At 47.2% G+C, this 20,870-nt stretch overlaps 1 protein-coding gene across 1 annotated transcript; it reads left to right on the plus strand.

Annotated features, from left to right (window-relative positions):
* The first annotated feature begins 17,635 nt into the window (after window positions 1–17,635).
* On the plus strand, window positions 17,636–20,528 carry CCL24 (C-C motif chemokine ligand 24). Its single transcript, XM_012742182.2, has 3 exons — window positions 17,636–17,825; window positions 18,007–18,124; window positions 19,396–20,528. The coding sequence occupies exons 1-3, from the start codon at window positions 17,753–17,755 to the stop codon at window positions 19,562–19,564; spliced, it is 360 nt and encodes a 119-aa protein (XP_012597636.1). The 5' UTR covers window positions 17,636–17,752; the 3' UTR covers window positions 19,565–20,528.
* The last annotated feature ends 342 nt before the right edge of the window (window positions 20,529–20,870 follow it).

The raw sequence follows: 20,870 nt of genomic DNA on the forward strand, positions 1-20,870 counted from the left end.
CAGGCTGGTCTCGAACTCCTGAGGTCTAAGGATCCTCCTGCCTCGGCCTCCCAGAGTGCTAGGATTACAAGTGTGAGCCACCCCACCCGGCCTGTCTTTTAACTTTTTGATGGCATCTTTTGTAGCACAAAATCTTAAAAATTTTATTGAAGTCCAATTTATCTATTTTCTTTTTGGTTTCTTGTGCTTTGGGCATCATATCTAACAGTCCACTGCCAAAACCAAGGTCATGAAGATTTACCCCTGTGTTTCTTTCCTATGTTTTATAGTTTTAACTCTTATATTTAGGTCTCCGATCTATGTTGAGTTACTTTTTGTAGATGATGTGTGGCAGGACTTAAACTTCTTTCTTTTGCATGTGGATATCCAATTGTACTAGCACTATCTGTGGAAAAGATTATTCTTTCCCCATTGAATGGTTTTGGCATCATTATCAAAAATCAGGCCAGGCATGGTCTTTTCACTAACTTCTGCTTTAATCATTATTATTTCCTTTCTTCTACTCACTTTGGGTTTAATTTATTCTTCTTTTTTCTTGTTCCTTAGGGTTGAAATTTAGGTTATTAATTTGAGGTCAATCTTTTTTGATGTAGACGTGTATAGATATCAATTTCCCTATAAGCACTGCTTTAGCCGCATCTCATACGTTTTTGTACAGTGTGTATTTATATTCATTCATCTCAAAATATTTTTTAATTTCCATTATGATTTCTCCTTAAACCCGTTGATTATTTTCCATATCTTCTTAATGTCTATATAATCTGTAGTGAGAACACTTCTTTTTTTCTTTATCCATCAGGTTAGGATTTTTATCAATTAAATTAATTAATTAATTAATTTTTATTATCGGCATATTATGGGGGTACAAATTTTAAGGTTTCAATAAATGCCCTTTCCCCCCTCCCCCCACAAGTCTGAGTTTCCAGCATGACCATCCCCCAGATGGTGCACATCTCACTCATTATGTATGTATATACCCGCCCCCCGCCCCCCTCCCACCTGCCCAATACCCTAGTACTGTAGTACCTATGTGTCCACTTAGGTGCTGCTCAGTTAATACTAGTTTGCTGGTGAGTATATGTGGTGCTTGTTTTTCCATTCTTGGGATACTTCACTTAGTAGTATGGGTTCCAGCTCTAACCAGGAAAATATAAGATGTGCTATATCACCGTTGTTTCTTACAGCTGAATAGTACTCCATGGTATATATATACTACATTTTATTAATTCATTCTTGGATTGATGGGCACTTGGGTTGTTTTTATAGCCTTGCAATTATGAATTGTGCTGCTATAAACATTCGAGTGCAGGTGTCTTTTTTGTAGAGTGTCATTGGATCTTTTGGGTAGATGCCCAGCAATGGGATTGCTGGATCAAATGGTAGATCCACTTGTATCGCCTTAAGGTATCTCCATATTGCTTTCCACAGAGGTTGAACTAGTTTGCAGTCCCACCAGCAGTGTAGGAGTGTTCCTCTCTCTCTGCATCCATGCCAGCATTTATTGTTTGGAGACTTTTTGATAAAGGCCATTCTCACTGGAGTTAAGTGATATATCATTGTGGTTTTGATTTGCATTTCTCTGATGATTAGAGATGTTGAGCATTTTTTCATATGTTTGTTGGCCATTCTTCTGTCTTCTTTAGAAAAGTTTCTGTTCAAGTCAATTTTATTAATCTTTCAAACAACCAATTTTTGTCTGTGGTAATTTGTTCTGTTTATTTTCTATTTTATTGATTTTGCTTTTATTTTCATTATTTCCTTCTTTTATGCTTACTTTGGGTTGACCTTTCTCTAGATTCTAAAGATGGAAATTTCACTCATTGGTTTTAGACTTTTCATTTTTCTCTTTCTCACTCCCCAAATATAAACATTAAAAGCTACAAGTTTTTCACTCTAAACATTGTGTTAACTGAACCCCACAATTATTTTATTGTGGTTAAAAAAACCCCACATAACACCACAACTTTTTATTTGTTGAATTTTCATTATCATTCAACTCAAAATCTTTTATAATTTTTCTTATAATTCCTTCTTTGATCCATGGATTATTTAGAAATGTGTTGTTTAGGTTCCGAATGTTTTTTTCCTAGATACATTATTGTTACCAATTTTTTTTTTTTTTTTTTTTTGAGACAGAGTCTCGCTTTGTTGCCCAGGCTAGAGTGAGTGCCGTGGCGTCAGCCTAGCTCACAGCAACCTCAAACTCCTGGGCTCGAGTGATCCTTCTGCCTCAGCCTCCCGGGTAGCTGGGACTACAGGCATGCGCCACCATGCCCGGCTAATTTTTTATATATATATCAGTTGGCCAATTAATTTCTTTCTATTTATAGTAGAGACGGGGTCTCACTCTTGCTCAGGCTGGTTTCGAACTCCTGACGTTGAGCAATCCGCCCGCCTCGGCCTCCCAAGAGCTAGGATTACAGGCGTGAGCCACAGCGCCCGGCCTATTGTTACCAATTTTAATTGAATTCCATTGTGGTTGGAGGACTTATTCCTTAAGATTTTAATTTTTAAAAAATATATGGAATCACTGGTCAAGTAGATGGTGTATCCCAGTGGCCACACTATGTGTATTTGGGAAGAAAACATATATTCTGCATTTGTTAGATGGTGTATTTTATAGGTGTTAATTAGATCAAGGTTATTCATATATTTTATGTCCTTATTGATTTTCATCTGTGAGTTCTATCAATTACTGAGGGAACTGTGTTAAAATCTCCAGCTATGATTATGGATTTGTTTATTTCTCCATTTAATTCTGACAATTTTTGCTTCATGTATCTTTAAGTTCTATTACTAGGTACATACGTGTTTATAATTGTTATGTCTTCTTGATGAATTATTATGAGATTTCCCTCCTTATATTTGTAGAATATATCTTTTCCTATACATTTATTTTCAGCCTGTGTCTTTATATTTAAAGTGAATCCTTTGTAGACAGCATATGGTAGGGTCTTTCTCTTTTATCCAACTGACAGTTTGCGCCTTTTAATTGAAGTGTTTAGCCGTATGCGGAAAAGAGTTATCATAAGATCTATCTTTAGAAAACCCTACTTACAAAGTTGGCCTTTGGCTGGCATCTAGGACTTGGCTCCCACAGTGTTCCCAGCCAACAGTTAACAGATAAGGGTGGTTCACTGTACCTAGAGCATTTGTACAAACAATATGGTTTGTGCCAAACACCTGTCTTCCTTCTGGGAGTCTGAAGTTCTGAGAAGTGCTAGGTAGAGGGTGTCTACCCGCCCAGCCCAAAATAAAAAACTTGGACATTGAGTCTCTAACGGGCTTTCTTGCACAGGATCGCATACATGCTGCTGCATTTTCATGGTGGGAAGAAGAGCGTGTTCTGTGAGATCCTTTACGGGAGGGAGAGAACATAAGGAAGTCTGTACATGGATTTCTCCAGATTCCACCCGTGACTGTATCCCTTGTGATCCAACCATGCATCCTTAATACATCAATGTAATAAATCTCAGCCATGAATACAATACTGAGTCCCTTGGGTCTTTCTAGTGAGTCTCTGAACATAGAGGTGGTCTTGAGGGCCCTGACACAAGTCCATTTACATTTGATATAACTATTGACATGATTGGGTTTGGGTCTACCAAGTCATTTATCTTATGTTCGTCCCATCTTTTTGTCTTGTTTGTTTGTTTTGGTTTTTGTTCCTAAATTCCTCCTTTCCTGGCTTCTTTTGGGTTAAGTGCACATTTATTTTAGAATTTCAGTTAACTTATCTACTGGGGTTTTTTTTTTTGCTATATCTCTTTACATTACCTGCTTAGTGGTTACTCTAGGGAATACAGCATACATCACTAACTTTGCACAGTACACTTAGAGGTAATATTATACCATTTGACATAAAATCCAAGATGCAATGGTATAAATCCGTTTCTTTTCATCCTTCGTGCTATAGTTATATGTATTACATCATCATATATAATAAGCCCTTCAATACTATGCTTTCATTTTTGCTTTAAATTGTCATATATATTTTTTAAAACTCAAGAGTTAAAAGATTGTCTTTCCTATTTACTCACATATTTGCACTTTGTCATGTCCTTCATTCCTTCCTCTGAAGGACTCTGACTCATTTGAGCCTTCCAATAGTTCGATAAGGCAGGGCAAGCAAGTGCCCTTAGTGCCACTGCAGGAAACTGCAGTCCAAATTCTTAGCCTCCTAAGGGGTACAGTCAGGGTGCTGGCTCTAGATGCTGGGAGCACTCCACAGCCCAGGGCTTCCTCGCCACACACTGTCTCTTGGGACCCTGGAAGCACAAGCTTCCTGGATATTCCAACAGACTCCGTGAGTTTTGGGGTCAAGCAATGGGGCAGAGTGTGTCTGTCTCTAGAGCCAGACCCTTGCTGTCCCGGAGCAGTCCAGTGATGGGGGAGGGTCTGTCTCTCTGTCTCCAGGAAGAAATCCAGCTGTGTGGGTCTCTCAGGAAGAATGTCCTTTCACTTCCCCTTTTAATGAACTCCTTGGCCATCAGATTTTGTGGATCAGCAGAATCTGGTCCTTTCGTGTCCTCCAAGTAAGAGCTATTACGTCTCTAGAAGGAGAAGGATGAACTGTAGACTCAAGGCATGATGGGAAAACCAGATGTTTGGGCTTCTTGTCCCCTTCTGTCCTGGGACTCCTTGCCTTCTTAGGACTGGGCCTCCATAGCTGCAGGCCACCAGGAAGACCCTGTGCACATGCTCACAGGCTTTCCCTTCTCCTGCACCCACCTGCTTTGACTGGGAGCATCTCTTCCCAACTCCACTTTCGGGGAAATCAGGTTGGTAGTTTGAAATCAGCCATGGTGGAAATATTTACACCATGGAAACCAGTAAACACTGCCAATCAGAGCTCTCCCCACAGAGCCAATTGTTAGACATTTACCAACACATTGCTGGCCCCACCTTACCTTGGTCAACCAAGACCTGACAAGATGTTTGCTAATAATCATTAGTGTTGGCATCTGTCTCCCCTGGGTGGAGTTCCTGTGTCCCTCTCCCTAGCGGGTCAGGTTGGCTCTGGGGGACAGCACCAGCCAGGATGTGACAATTGGAGGTCAGACCAGCATGCCCTGAATTGGGAAGGACAAGATGATATGTGCAGAGAACAGATAGTTTCTGCAACAGATGTTTCATACATATATGCACACACACTCACACGCACCTGGTTTACTAATACTTGTAGGTTTATTTCAATGGATATTGGGACAAATGCAGCTAGTACACCAAAGCTGTACTTTAATATGGATTTTGTGGATATTGTTGGATGAAGCCAATTTTTATAAAACTGTTAAGTGTACAGTAGATTGAGTGGTGGGAAGAAATGGTACAACTTATGACAGTTTTGAGAGAATGGATGAAGTTTGGCTGTTGGTCATGGGGCACTAGTGGCAAAGTTTAGGCAGGGGAGTGAACAGGGCTGGTTTACATTTCGAGAAGAGCTTTCCTGCCACTGTGTGCAGAACAGATTGGAGGGAGGAGACTCAGCCACATGCCACTATTGAGCTGGCCTCTCCTGCCCAGTTCTGTCCTTGAGCTAGGATGCCCCAGTCCCTTTCCCCCTGGGGACTCCTGCCTGTCCTGTTCTGATGCTTCCTTGATCCCCCACTTTGGACCTGGTAGGGACCTGGCAGTAGCCATGATGACCCCTTGTTAAGTTACTGCAGGCTAGGAGCTGTGCCAGGAACAAGACATGCATCGGCTCACTCGCTCCTCCTGACTCCCCGAGGAGGGAAAGGGTTTATCTCCACTTCCTGATGGCAAAGCCAATGCTGGTACAGCCAGGATCTGAGCCCAGGCCTAAACACCTCCAAAGCCTGTGCTCTCGATGCCTCTGCTCCCCAGACCTTATCATGTAATATTGCCATTATTTGTTTATGTCCTTGTGTTCCCAGTGGACTCTGAGCTCTGGAATCTGGCAAAGAGTCTGAAATGGGTCTGTCCCTGGGTCCCAGGATGCCGGCGCTGGATGGGGCTTCCTCATCTGAGGCTTGAATTTCCTACGTGGAGGTCTGTCAAGAGGCACTTGTGTCCCTCCCTTGGCGGGGCTCTCACCACCATCCCAGAGGGGCGGATCTGCCTCTGGATGGCTTCACCTCTTGACCCCTGGTTCCCCTGGGCCTTCAACATCTAGGAGGTGGCAGTGACACTGACACAAAAGGATCACCTCAGCCCCAGTGGTCTGCTGCCATCCCAGTTCACCACCCAGGCTGGGCCGGATGATTAGCAGTTCCTTTGGGTTCAGCCACTATCTGTGCTTCCTGTTGCTGTTCCCATTGCGTTCTTCAAAGCCAGAGACCAAAGGCCAAGGCACTCCACAGCTGCCACTTGTCATCTCCCCGCACCCCCAACTCCACCTGGGCCACACCCCTTCCGGGACTGGGTTTGGGGTATGTGGGCAGAGGTTCATCCGACAAGGGCTCATTGTGCTCTCCCTGCGACGTGAACACCACTCGTCCTGGCGTTTGCCCCTGTTGACATCGGCCTGTTGCCGTGAAGTCAGCGACTCAGAAGTCCACCTGGGGCTTCTGAATTCCCAAGCCAGCAAGGGGCTGCCTTCCCTCCTCAGAGACCCCTTCTCTCCTCCCACTCTTTCTGCCACCCAGATCTTCTAACTCAGGGGAAACCGTTTCTGCACTTGGTGCTCAGGCTGTCACTCTGTCACCTCCAGGTAAGTGGCTCTCAGGACTCTGGGACTGTCCCCAGGACCCTGTGACTGTGTGTGTGAATTTGGCAGTGAAGAGGGAGGGGACCTCAGGTAGCAGTGACACCCCTAGTCTGCACTCCTGACTCCTGCCCCCTGCATTCCCCAGCCCAGTGCCATCGTCCTCCTGGCACCCTCCTACCATCTCCTGCTGCTTCAAACCACAGGCATCTGCCCACCTTTAGTTAAGAGGCAGGAGTAGGAATGCAAGAGGGAACTGGTGTGGCTTGAGCAAAGCTGGTGGCTGATAGGGTCGAGAGGAAGGGATGGATATGAGAGAAGGTGGCATCGGCACCAGCCAACAAAGTGCTCTCACCTGGCGCCATGGCAAAGGCACAGGTTCTTTCCCAGGGAGATGGAGGACCAGCCTGGCTCCATCAGAGCTTTGGGGTCTTGGGAAAGTCATCTGACTCTCTGAACCTCAGTTTCCTCACCAGTGAAATGGATCAGAGGATCAGATGAGTTCAGAGGAGCCAAGTGGGGCTTTAGAGAAATAGCTGGAAAGATGCTGGCCTGGTGGCATTTCATGGGGTCGCTCACTGAGGCTTGAACACCCCCCTCCCACTGCCATCCTGTGAGTTGGGCTGTCACATCCTCATCTTTCAGTAGGTGGGATGAGCTTCAGAGAGGCTAAACATCTTGCCTGGGGCCACCAAGAGAGCAAAGAGTAGGGGCAGGACTCGAACACAGGACAGTCTACCTCTAGCGTCACACCCTTCCCATGGTGCTACATTCTAAAGTTCCAACCTGACCAAGTCACCCCTCTGCCTTGACTTTGTATCTGTGGCCTCCAGGGCCTGGAACACCCTTCTCTGCCGAGTCTCTTCTCTAAGCCCCCAAATCCCACTCCCCTTGGTCAGCCTAACTCAGCACAAGGGGCACCTCCTCCAGGAAGTTTTCTCTGAATGCGTCTGCTTGCCAGGGTGGCCCAGGTGTCCCTCCTCTACCTGATACTCACCACCTGTATCACAATTGTGTCTGTCTCTCAGGGCTCAGTATGAGAGTGTCCTGAGGGCAACACCTGTGTGTTGTCCCCTTGGTGTGCCTGGGATGGGCAGAGCACCTGGCGCATAGTGGTGTTCAACGAGGGATGGATGGACGGATGAATGGATGAATAACTAACTAGTTTGATTAAGTTTTATTAGTGGGTTTGTGGGAAGGGTTTGTTATCCCTACCAAGAAACATATTTGCATTTAAACAAAGGGAGGATTATTTAAGTGGTGATTGTTAATTATCTGTATCAGACTAGCAGGGCGAGGAGGGAGAAATTTTTTCAACCCCTTGAAACACACTTTACCTACCCTGAGCATGATCTTGAAACAGCTGTCACGCAGCCCCAGGCACCAAGAAAAGGACAACCCTGATATCGTTGGTTCCATCTTCCAAGTCATTTTCCTTCTCCTTAAGGTTTATTCAAGGGCCAGTAGGGCCAGACTAACTTGAAGTCCATTTTTAGGGGCCCAGAAAGGCCCCACTGGCCTCAACTATTTGCACTTCTGCTGTCTAATACCTGAAAAACCCCCATCAGGGCTTAATTCTTTTAGCTTAAGGCTCTGGTTCCTGCTAGATGGTGAAGACTTAAATGTGTGCCATGTTTTGAAATTTCCTAAAAGCTCTCACATCCATAATTGCTTTGGATTCTCACAACTTGAGACCACATGCCATAGGTAGCACCATCCATCCCCACCCCCACTTCATAAATGAGGAAATCAAAGCTTAGGAGTAGTGAACAATTTGCCCAAGTTCACATAGATAGTTTTTAGCAGGTCTGAGACTAGAACATTCCACTACACCATAGACACCCCTTTATGGGGCTATAGACTGACCTTCAGCCCAGGAAGATTCATGTGATTCTTATCTTTAATGTACCCTCTAGGTTTCTTCATTATCAAGTTAATACTTTTCTCTTTGCCATGAACAAGTAATTTGTGGGGAGACATTTTGAGACTCTGTAAATATCCTGTTCCTTGTCATACTTCCGCTCACTGGCTTTAGCACATAACTCTGCCACTTCTTCTATGTGTATTAGTTGGCATTCTACAGAAGGCAGAGCTTTCCCTTCTTCCCCATGCATTCATTTGCTAGGGCTCCGTAACTAAGTGCCACAGGCGAGGGGGCTTAAACAACAGAAATTTACCATGTCATAGTCTTGAGGCTGGAAGTCCAAGATAAAGGTGTCAGCAGGGTTCGTTCCTTCAGAAGGCTGTGAGAGAAGGATCTGTTCTAGAACTTGCCCCTTGGTTTGTAGATGGCTATTTTCTACCTGTGTATTCACATCACCTTCCATCTGTCCATATTTGTCTCTGTGTCAAAATTTCCCCTTTCTATTAGGACACCAGTCATATTAGATTAAGGCCCCCTTGCTAATGACCTCATTTTAACCTGATTATGATTGCAAAGACCCTGTCTCCAAATTCTGAAGTACTGTGGTTTAGGAGATTCCAACATATCTTTTTCTTGGGAGGGCACATTTTTTCATTTATTTATGGACTTAATACAGATTTTTATTTTATTCAATCCATCACTGACACTGTTAGTCACTGTTGGTCCCAAATCTGGCCAGCATGAGCTCCTGTGAACTGGCTCTTGTGTCCTATTTGACACATCCCTGAGATTCTAGAAGAACATTCTTACAAAAAGATATCCCAGCCTCTACTTTTCCTGCCCTGGGACTGGAATCAGCCACTTCTTCGAGGAAAAATGTTTTGTTAGTTGTGCTCATTGCTTCTGGGTGCCCTTGGCAGGCAGAGCTGGGGGCACATCTCGTAGACAGCTGTGACGGATATACCGAGACCTCTGCTTCCAATGCAGCGTCCCTGGGTTTATTCTCTCCTTCCCCCTTCCAGATTTTCAGCTCCCTTCTCCAACAGTGAGGACACGGCTCCTGTTGTCCTCATCTGCAAAGGTCTCAAATTCAAGAAGCCCCTTGCTTTGAGCTATTAGTCACTTGTGTGAAGAGTGGATACCTTTGATCACCTACCTTCCTTCCTTCCTTCCTTCCTTCCTTCCTTCCTTCCTTCCTTCCTTCCTTCCTTCCTTCCTTCCTTCCTTCCTCCCTCCCTCCCTCCCTCCCTCCCTCCCTCCCTCCCTCTCTCTCTCTTTCTCTTTCTTTCTTTCTTTCTTTCTTTCTTTCTTTCTTTCTTTCTTTCTTTCTTTCTTTCTTTCTTTCTCTCTCTCTCTCTCTCTCTCTCTCTCTCTCTCTCTCTCTCTCTCTCTCTCTTTCTTTCTTTCTTTCTTTCTTTCTTTCTTTCTTTTTCTTTCTTTCTTTCTTTCTTGACAGAGTCTTGCTTTGTTGCCCAGGCTAGAGTGAGTGCCGTGGCGTCAGCCTAGCTTACAGCAACCTCAAACTCCTGGGCTCAAGCAATCCTCCTGCCTCAGCCTCCCGAGTAGCTGGGACTACAGGCATGCGCCACCATACCCGGCTAATTTTTTCTGTATATGTTAGTTGGCCAATTAATTTCTTTCTATTTATAGTGGAGACGGGGTCTTGCTCTTGCTCAGGCTGGTTTCGAACTCCTGACCTCAAGCAATCCACCCACCTCTGCCTCCCAGAGTGCTAGGATTACAGGCGTTTGATCACCTTTCTGTAGAGTAGGTTTTGATGAAGAAGGGACGGACAGGAGACGAAGATCACCAGGGACTCAAGAGAGAGAGAGAGAGCTTCAGCTCTCTAACCACTCCCCAGAGAAGGAAATTCCTTCCCTGCCTGAAGGAGCACCCGTGCCAAGGGGAGGACTGGGGAAAACCCTGCTGCTCCCCACCTGCCTGCGCCCTGCCAACTTCCAATCTGATAAGCCAGACTGTTGGGTGAAAGTCAGTCACCTGAGCGAGGCAGGTGAGGTCTTAGAGACTGGATGTGGCTTGAATAAAGCCATTAAGGCCCTGCTTCCTTTTGAATAAGGATTTTGAAAGCCCCTCAGCTGCTTCCCTCCTTTTCTATTTCTTGGCCTTTTTTTTTTTTTTGAGACAGAGTCTCACTCTGTTGCTTGGGCTAGAGTGCAGTGGCGTCAGCCTAGCTCACAGCAACTTCAAACTCTTGGGCTCAAACAATCCTTCTGCCTCAGCCTCCTGAGTAGCCGGGACTACAGGCATGTGCCACCATGCCCGGCTAATTTTTTCTATATATTTTTAGTTGGCAAATTAATTTCTTTCTATTTTTAGTAGAGATGGGGTCTCGATCTTGTTCAGGCTTTGAACTCCTGACTTTGAGCGATCCACCTGCCTCGGCCTCCCAGAGTGCTAGGATTACAGGCGTGAGCCACCATGCCCGGCCTCTTTGTCTATTGAGAGAAAACCTACAGAACAGAAAACTCAGCATTTTATGCCCTTTAAAGCATACAATTGAGTAGTATACTCACAACTTGTGAATATTTCATCTCCTTGATCTAATCCCAGAATATTTCCATCACCCCAAAAAGAAACTCCATATACCCCCAAAGCCTCCCTTCCCCCAGGCTTTGGCAACCAAAAATCTACTTTAAGTCCTTATGGATTTGCCTGGTCTGAACATTTCTTATAAATGGAGTCATGTAATATGCAGCCCTTTGTGTCTGACTTCTGTCACTTCATGTAATGTCTTCAGGATTGACCCTTGTTGTAGCATGTACTTTATTCCCTTTTATGGCTGAGTTCCATTGTGTAAATGTAGCACCATTGGTTTATCCATTCATCAGTTGATGGATACTCAAGTTATTTCCACTTTTTGGCTATTTTGAATAATGCTGATATGAATATTTGTGTGCAAGTTTTTGTGTGAACATACATTTTCAATTTGTTTGGCTACATAACCAATAGTTTTACATATATATATATATATGTGTGTGTGTGTATATATATATATATATATATATATCCATATAACTACTGGTCTTTGTCCATTTTATGCTCTTAAAACAGAATGGCCGAGACCGGGTAACTTATAAAGAACAGAGATTTATTTCTTACAGTTCTGGAGATAGGAAGTCCAACATCAAGAGATCTGCATGGGATGAGGGCTTTCTTGCTGCCTCATCCCATGGTGGAAGGTGGAAGGGCAAGAGAACTCATGGGTGGAGCGGGGAAAGGGAGAGAGGGAGGGAGGGAGAGAGGGGGAGGAAGGGTGCTAAACTCATCCTTATATCAGCAGCCCAGTCTGGCAATAACTACCTGACTCCTGCACTCGCTACGTCAATCCATTCATGAGGGCAGAGGCCCCCATAACCTAATCATCTCTTAGAGGTCCCACCTCTCAACACTGTTGCACTGGGGATAAGTTTCCAACACACAAACTTGGAGGGACACATTCAAACCACAGCACTGGGTTATATCATAACTCTACATTTAAGCTTTTGATGGAGTGCCGAACTTTTCACAGTGGCTGCACTATTTTTTACATTTCCACCAGCAGTGTATGAGGGCTCCTAAGTCCTTGCCAACACTTGTTATTTTCCATTTCTTAAAATTGTAGTTAAAAAAAAAAAAACCTACATAATATAAAATTTTCCCTCAACCATCCAAAATGTACAGTACAGTAGTGTTAACTATATTCTCATGGTTGTGTAAGAGATCTCTAGAACTTTTCTATTTTGCAAAACTGAAACTCTATACCCATCAGACAACTCCCCACTTTCCCCTCCCCTCGGCCCCTGGCAACACCGTTCTACTTTCTGGTTTCTGTAAGTTTGGCCATTGTAGAAACCTCATAGAAGTGAAATCACACAGTATTTGTCTTTTTGTGATAGGCGTATTTCACTCAGCATAATGTCCTGAAAGATCATCCCTGTTGTACCATGTGACAGGATTTCCTGCCTTTTAAAGGGTGAGTCACATTCTATACGTATATACTACATATTCTTTATCCATTCACCCATTGATGAACATTTGGGCTGCTTCCACATCTTGGCTATTGTGAGTGATTCTGCCATGAGCATGGGTGTGCAAATATCTCTCTTTGAGACCCTCCTTTCATTTTGATATATACCCATTTTTATATATATGGTCATTTTGATATATACCCAGAAATGGAATTGTTGGATCATATGCTAATTATATTTTTAGTTTTTTGAGGAACCTCCATGGTAGTTGCACCATTTTATCTTCCCAACAGCAGTGGATGAGGGTTCCAATTTCTCCACATCCTCCGAGCATCTTTTCATGTGCTTGTTGACCATTTGTATAACTTCTTTGGAGAAATGTCTATCCAAAGTCTTTGCCTATTTTTATATTGGGCATTTGTCTTTTTATTGTTCACTTGTAAGAGTTCTTTATGTATTTTGGATGCCAGACTCTTATCAGATATATAATTTTCAAATATTTTCTCCCATTCTGTGGGTTTTCCTTTCATTTTCTTGATAATGTCCTTTAATTTACAAAAATTTTTAACTTTGATGAAGTCCACTTTATTTTCTCTTTGGTTGCATGTGCTTTTGGTGTCATAAATAAGAAACCGTTGCCTAATTCAAGTTGACAGAGATTTACACCTATGTTTCCTTCTAAGAGTTTCATAGGTTTGGTTCTTACATTTAGGTCTTTGATCCACGTTGACTTAACTTTTGTATATGGTATGAGGTAGGAGTCCAAATTCATTCTTTTGCAGTGGATATCTCATTGTTCCAGCACTATTTGTTGAAAAGACTATTCTTTCTCCATTGAGTGGTCTTGGCACCCTTGTGGAAAATCAATTGATCACGTATGTGCAGGTTTGTCTCTGAATTCTCAATTCTATCTCATTGATCTATATATCTAGCCTATGTCAGAACCAAACTGTTTTGAATACTTTAGATTTGTAGTAAGCTTTGAAATCAGAAAATATGAGTCCTCCAACTTTGTGCTGCTTCAATTTTTTTTTTTTTTTGCTATGCGGGGTTCCTTGCATTTCTATATACATTTTAGAATCAGCTTGTCCATTTTCTTCTTTCTTATCCTTCCTCTTTCTCACCACCCACATATTACCACTATATTTCTAGCACCCTGTACAGTGGTTCAGGTTTGGGCTTCAAACTGTAGGAGTCAGGAACTGTGTGTCTTTGAACATGTTACTTCACCTCTTTCTACAATAATATCCACACTACAATAATAATATCTACACTAAGGGTCATTTTTGTAAAGATTAGATTAAATGCAATAATATATTATTGCAGGCTCATGGACGAGCCTGTCTGTGGGTTGTTGGTTTAGTCAGCTTATCAGCTTGTACACAGCTGTCACAACAATAACAAGAATGATCACTGCCTTTTGGGGACACTTGACCTCTGCCAGTCAGGTTGCCAAGCCCTTGACCTGAAGGAACCTATTCAATCCTCACAATAAGCTATGAGGCAGAGATTGTTGTTGTTTCCCATTTTACAAACGAGGACAGTAAGGCACAGAGGAGTTAATAACCTTGGCCACGCGGCTACCTAAGTGCTGAGCCAAGATTTCAACCCTGGCAGGTGACTGTCATGTCCAGAGGGTGGTCCTGTAGAACCAAGGCCAGTCTTCTCAGGGTTTGGGGAGGGGCATAAACAGGTGGGCTCTGGGTTTGGGGAGGGGTGTAAACAGGTGACTTCCAAGGAGTGGGTGTGAGGACTCCTACAAATGTTTTCCGCACAATCTGGGATGCGGGCTGGGGTGGAGACCGGCATCTCGGGAGAGGACACCTCAGATTCTGCATCTCCCTCTCTTGTAGGTTGTTCAAGTAGATCTGGTGTGGGGAGCTCTTTCCCAGCCCGGCCCCAGTCCACACCCTCATCGTCCCTCCCCTGGACATCCACAGTGACCTCCCAGCCAGTTTCCCTGCCCCAGCCTCTTCCCACCACACCTGCCAGGGGATCCCATCGCGTCACTAGACCACAGGTCCAACCTCATTAACGCTGCGCCTGCGAACCATGGGTGTCCCGTGGGTGTCCTTGCTGCCCACAAGGTCAAGGCTGGGCTCCACTAATGGGAGGCACCACTGAGTTCAGCTAGAACTCATTCAAATGCCAGCTCCACCCTTCCCGCCCCCACTCTAAGCCCCAGTTTCCTTGCGCACGGAACGGGGATCGTATAGAACGGGGTCGGTAGTGGAGATGAAGTGCTCAAGAACTCAGCAATTTCCTGGGCAGCCAGGGCTCAGTTCTGTCTGCTGCCCCTGGCCCCATCCTCCCCCTCCTGAGATCACAAGTCTCCACCTGTGGTCTCCTTTCACCCTAATTAGGGCCGTGGGATCCAAGGCTCCCTTCCTGGGACGTGTCCTCAGTGTTTGAAGTCATTTCTCGTCCAAGATCACAGCCCCTTCTCCCAGTCATTTCTCATCAGGCTGTGTCTTCGAGGCCCCTCACCACCTTGGTGGCTGTCCACTGCCCAGCTGTCGGGTTCTGCCCTACATCATCATCATCATCATCGTCATCATTGCTCACCACAGTGGGGGTGACCGAGACAGCAGCCCTGCTGCGCTCCCTGCTCTGCCAGGCTCCGCTCTGCTTCCAGCTTTGGCCCCAGCCCTGTCCCCGTCTCCCCGTGGTGTGTGGAATGTAGGAGAAAGGCCCTTAGAGGGCACCTCTGCCAGGCTCCCCGGACTTCAGATATTCTTGGGCAACTGTCACAATTTCTGTCACAGCTGCATACGATTTGTTCTATGATTCACTTTATTTTTTTTTTGTGAACACATATTTTTTTTATCTTAGGGAAACCATGTATCATTACCATAAACACAAAATCCCTTATTGGAGAGGGTGGCCATAACAAAACATATTTAAATAAAAAATGTCCCTTTTTGGCTGGGCGAGGTGGCTCATGCCTGTAATCCTAGCACTCTAGGAGGCCGAGGCAGGCGGATTGCTCAAGGTCAGGAGTTCAAAACCAGCCTGAGCAAGAATGAGACCCCGTCTCTACTAAAAATAGAAATAAATTAATTGGCCAACTAAAAATATACAGAAAAAATTAGCCAGGCATGGTGGCACATGTAGTCCCAGCAACCTGGGAGGCTGAGGCAGGAGGATGGCCTGAGCCCAGGAGTTTGAGGTTGTTGTGAGCTAGGCTGACACCACGGCACTCTAGCCCTGGCAACAGAGTGAGACTCTGACTCAAAAAAAAAAAAAAATGTCCCTTTTTATGTCTCCTAGGGTGGTCCCACACTTGGGAAGATGCAGATCTGGCCAAGACCCCATTTCTCAGATGGAGAAACTGAGGCCAAGAGAGGGGCAGGGTCTGCACTGGAGCTGAGGGCTCTGGGAGCCTCCCACCCTTGCACATTTCTTCCCCAATTATGCTCTTTCCTCCCCCATGGACTCCCCCTCTCTTTCTCCTCTTTCCATCTTCCTCTTCTTTTTCTTCTTCTTTTTCTAAAGAGATGGGGTCTCCCCTTGTTGCCCAGGCTGGACTTGAACTCTTGGACTCCAGCGATCCTCCTGCCTCAGCCTCTGCTCTCGGCTTTCCCTCTTTCTTCCCGTCTATCCCCTCCTTTCACTCTGCCTTCCTAGACCCTCCTCTTCCCACTCTTACTTTAACTCATCCTCTGGCTGTCGGATTCCGCCCCTTCCAGCAGGAAGGGTGCAGGTTCCCATTTGGGGGGTGAGGGCACCACCTGTAGTGGTGTCTGGTCACTCCCCCTTGGCAAGATTCAGCTTTCCCTTTGTAAATGGGATGGGAGTCCCTGCCCTGGCTATTCCCTGAATAGAGCACACAGACTGGGTGGAAAAGCCCCTGCAGGGTGTTATTATTAATCTGGGATGAATCACTCCATCTCTTCTCCTCCCACCAGTGACCTTCTGCCCTTCCACTCCGGTTGCGACACTCGGGGAGCGAGCGCCCCTGCCCTGCTCATGCCCCTGCCTGGCGGGCTTTCTTCCCCACTTCCTCCTCCCCCTGCGCCACGCTCCCAGCACCCACTGAGTCAGAGCAGCCAGCCGGCACCCCCTCGGAATCACCAAGGAGCGCAGGTCATAACCATATCACACACACAATGATGACAAAGGGCTTCCCCCCGACGTTTCCCTTTTCATCCTCCCCATGACTGCTATTGCTGGCTGACGGGACGCGGAGGCAGAGAGGGAAGGTGTCAAGGCAGCAGAGCCCTGAGTCGGGCTCTCAGCATTGTTCACTCTGCAAACAGGGGTGACGAGCCCAGGCACTGCCCCTATCACCAACTGCAGTCTTGTCCCCATCAGGGGACCTGCCTGCTGCCCCCGGCCTCCACCCCGTGTACACGCTAAACCAGAGGAGTCTCTGGTCCAGAGGAAGTTGTCTTAGAGTTGATCCATCATAAATTCATTCTGCGAACACTGGCCGTGAGACAGGTGGTCTGCCTGGGACAGGATGGGTACGGAAAGAGACGTAGATCTCAAGGCCTTCAGGCCAAGTAGGAGATGCAGGCACCCAGCTGGCCATCAGGCAAGTGACATGTGCCACTGAGGTCCCACACTGGTGTGTTCCTGCTGTCCTGGAAGCCCGGAGCGGGGAGGCTGGGGAAGTGGGATGGAGAACTGCAGGGAGGAGTGGGCATGGCAGTGTCAGCGAGGGGCTCTCTGAGCGCAAGGCTCCAGCCTGGGATCCTGGAATCGGGGCTGGAGTGAGATGGGGGCCATGGCCCACCCTGTCTGATGAAGTCCCTTACAGCTGAACTGAGCACTAGGAATTGCAAAGCTCTAGCACGTGACCATTGTCTTCCAGCCTCTGCACCTCAGTGCAGCCGTCAGCCCTGACTCTATCTACCTGCAACTGAAGAACGGAGGCTCAGAGGGGTGAGTGACTTTTCCCGCATCCCGCAGGGAATAGCAGCTCTGCCAGGATCCCGGGGGCCTTCCGACTGAGCATCCAAAGCTTTGCACTTGGCCTAGGCAGGGCAATGGCCCCCACCCCAGCTCCTCTGTACGGGCCCCAAATAGCCCTGACTCAGCTGGGCAACAACTGGGCAAAAACTTCCGCTTTCCAAACCACAGAGGCCTCAGGATTTTCGAGGAAGCCTGGGGGGGGGGGCATGTTTCCTCCTAGCCACCCCTATAAAGGGCAGAGAAAAGGCATTTGGGGTGCTCTGCAAGGAACCGGGCCCCTTGTTCCCAGGTCCTCTCCTCCTGCACCCCGGCTTTGAGCTCTGAGCTGCCGCCCAGGACATGGCAGGCCCCGTGAGCGTCGCCGCCGGACTCCTGCTCCTGGCCCTGTGTGCCTACCACCTCGCCCCCACAGGTAAGACTGGGGCAAGGTGCTGTTCTGAAGGCACGGAGGTGGTGACAGTGGAGGGTGGAGGACAGGAGGGGACTGTGAGGAAAGGGCTGCCCCGTGAGTGCACTGGGTGTGTGGGGCTCCGAGGCCCTGAGCGGAGGGGAGTCTCCCAAGGGACATGGCTCTTCTCTCCTTCCTCTTGTAGGCTCCGTGGCCATCCCCATTTCCTGCTGCATGACCTTTGTTTCCAAGAAAATTCCCGAGAGCCGAGTGATCAGCTACCAACTGTCCAACGGGAGCGTCTGCCCCAAGGCAGGAGTGATGTGAGTACCGCTGTTTGACACCCGGCAGGAGTGGGCAGGGGAAGGTGAGCTCCGGGAGCCCGGAGGAGTAAAGTCGGCAGCACCCAGCTCTGTGTGTCCCTGGAGAAGTCACCTCCCCTCTCTGGGCCTCAGCATGCATGAAACCAGGAGGAAACTTAGATTCAACAATCATTTTTTTGAGCACCAAATATACAGTAGGCACTACTGGGGGCATATGACATTATCTTAACTAATTCCCTCAACAATTGTATGGGGTAGGGGTGATGTCACCATTTTGCAGAGGGCAACTGAGGCTCAGAAAGGTGACTTGCTCAAGGTCACATGGGTGGACAGGTGTCTGGATTCCCAATAGCTTCACAGCTGCCTCTCACACCAGGTAGCAAATGTGAACTCACTTTGCAAACAGTGGCATGGAGTAGAAATGTGATGTTGGCATTATTACTAACTTCCCCACTGGCCTGAGCCTCGGTGCCATAGCCTGCTGCCCCCCAGCTCAGAGCTGGCTTGGAAAAGGCCATCCCAGTGTCCCCGCCCAGCGCTGCCACCGTCAGCCATGCTTTCATGCACGGTGTGTGAATGAACCAGAGGCATATGCTGTTTTTCTGGGGGGGTTCATTGTGATTTCTCCTCTCCTCCCCTCTCTGTGGTTAGAGATTATGTCTCTCCCTTTGAATCCAGCGTGTCTAGGCCGGGCATGGTGGCTCACATCTGTCATCCTAGCACTCTGGGAGGCCAAGGTGGGAGGATGGCTTGAGCTCAGGAGTTCAAGACCAGCCTGAGCAAGAGTGAGAGTCTGTCTCTACTAAAAACAGAAAAATAGCCAGGTGTGGTGGTATGCACCTGTAGTCCCAGCTACTCAGGGGGCTGAAGCAGGAGGATCACTTGAGCCCAGGAGTTTGAGGTTACTGTGAGCTATGATGATGCCACTGCACTCTATCTACCCAGGGTGATAGAGTGAGGACTCTGTCTAAAAACAAACAAACAAAAGAAAAAAACAAGGAAATGGATCTAGTGTATCTAAAAGTAAAGCTGGGCCTCCCCTGCCTGATAAGGAGGTCGTCAAAGGAGCCCTGCACCCCCACCCTGCACCCCTTCTTCCTCCCAATCCTAAAACAAAGGGACATGGACACAGAGATAGAAGACATAGGTCAGCACTGGCTAGGAGGCCTGGGCAAGCAACTTCTTGGGCTTCCACACCTACCTCACCATGAAGTGGAGTGGCCCAAGGTCCCTGCCTGGCCCCAGGTGAGCCCCTGTCATTTCCCCCACAGCTTCACCACCAAGAAGGGCCTGAGTTTCTGCGGAGACCCCAAGCAGCAGTGGGTCCAGAAGTACATGAAGAAATTGGATGCCAAGCAGAAGAGAGCTTCCATGCGGGCCAAGGCAGTGGGCGCCAAGGTCCCTGCCCAGAGACGCCCTGGCAACAGCACCACCTCCTAATCGCCAGCCAGCCTCTGGCCCTGAGCTTGGGCCTGGCTCCTTGCCAGGCTGCTTGGGGCCTGGGGCAGCCAGCAGTGATGGGGGAGAGCTGATTTTCCTGTGTCTGAGCAACACTCTCCAGGCTTGTGTCTATTCTATGAAAGACCCAAGGGAGTAGCAAGTCAGGTCCCTGAGGGCTGAGCGACGGGTCTGAACACACAGAGCCCCTCGCCTTCCCTGAGCTGGGGGAGAAGGTCCCGGAAGGAGGGTAGTGGTGGCCTTTTGCCCCTCTCCTCCCAACCTGGACCTGGCTCTTCTCTGACTTCCAGGCCCTCAGAGCCCAGGCACATGGGACCCGAGCCCCTGGGGGCACAGGCACACGTTGCTGGCACCACCGCCTGCAGCTGGCTTCCAAGGGCCCTCTGCTCTTGGGGCCTAATGGCCATCTGACTGTCTCTGTCTGGGGGACCTGCCAACAGCTGCAGCTCTCCAGCATGTCAGGGATGCTCCAGGCCGGTCCCACTTCCCGCATCAAAGAGTGAATAAAACCCCGACAGAAGTAGAGGGGCCCCTTGGCTGCCTTCACTGCTGGATCCCAGCCCTCCTTGTGCACTTCTCATCGGTTATAATTAATCAAATTTTCAGGAACTCATTGGTTTTTGCAAAGAAATGAACATGGAGGCGCAGGGTGAAACTACACAGCTTGGCAGTTTCACCTTTGTCAAGAAATGACTTTGAGGAGATGTTCTGCTCTGCGACACAGCTTGCTTCTGCTGCTTTGCGGACAAAAACCAGCTCTGTCTGTACAGCTGGGCTTTCCCCACATTTAGGTGAGGGGATCATGGGTGGGGACATAGGGGGGAGACAGACCTCAGCTTTTTATTTTCTACACGTGAGATACTGTGTGATTTTGTTTGTTAAGAGTGTAGATACAATCACTGTTCTTAAATGACAGTCCAAAGTAAACTGAGATTCCTCCTTTGAAGGTGGTCGTGTCTTGCCTGTTCTTGTCTCTCTTGTGGGGCATGGTTGGGCTGAGAGCAATAGTGTGTGTGCCCCAGAAGGCATCCTGGGTTGCCCATCCAAAGCTGGGAGGGGTGAAGGCAGCCTGAGTCCAGGGCATGTGGGGTTGGTCTTGGCCTGCTCTTGGGAGTCCTATTATTAACTTCAAAAACCACACATTCACAGTTGGGTTCAATTAAATTTTTAAAATACTTCAACAAAGAACATTTTTGCACAAGGAGCTATAACAGGCATTAGGAGGCTATAACATTATAAATAATGGTGTCTGGCTTCAAAGAATTAGACAGACCATAATGGACAGTCA

This window comes from Microcebus murinus, chromosome 19 (assembly GCF_040939455.1).
Source record: "Microcebus murinus isolate Inina chromosome 19, M.murinus_Inina_mat1.0, whole genome shotgun sequence".
Taxonomy (NCBI): Eukaryota; Metazoa; Chordata; class Mammalia; order Primates; family Cheirogaleidae; genus Microcebus; species Microcebus murinus.

What these genes read in the sequence shown, in the direction of transcription:
- CCL24 (XM_012742182.2), top strand. Translation starts at nt 17,753, where the DNA reads ATGGCAGGCCCCGTGAGCGTCGCCGCCGGACTCCTGCTCCTGGCCCTG. An exon ending in CTACCACCTCGCCCCCACAG is followed by an intron (nt 17,826 to 18,006) that starts GTAAGACTGGGG and finishes TTCCTCTTGTAG; the next exon opens with GCTCCGTGGCCATCCCCATT. An exon ending in TGCCCCAAGGCAGGAGTGAT is followed by an intron (nt 18,125 to 19,395) that starts GTGAGTACCGCT and finishes TTTCCCCCACAG; the next exon opens with CTTCACCACCAAGAAGGGCC.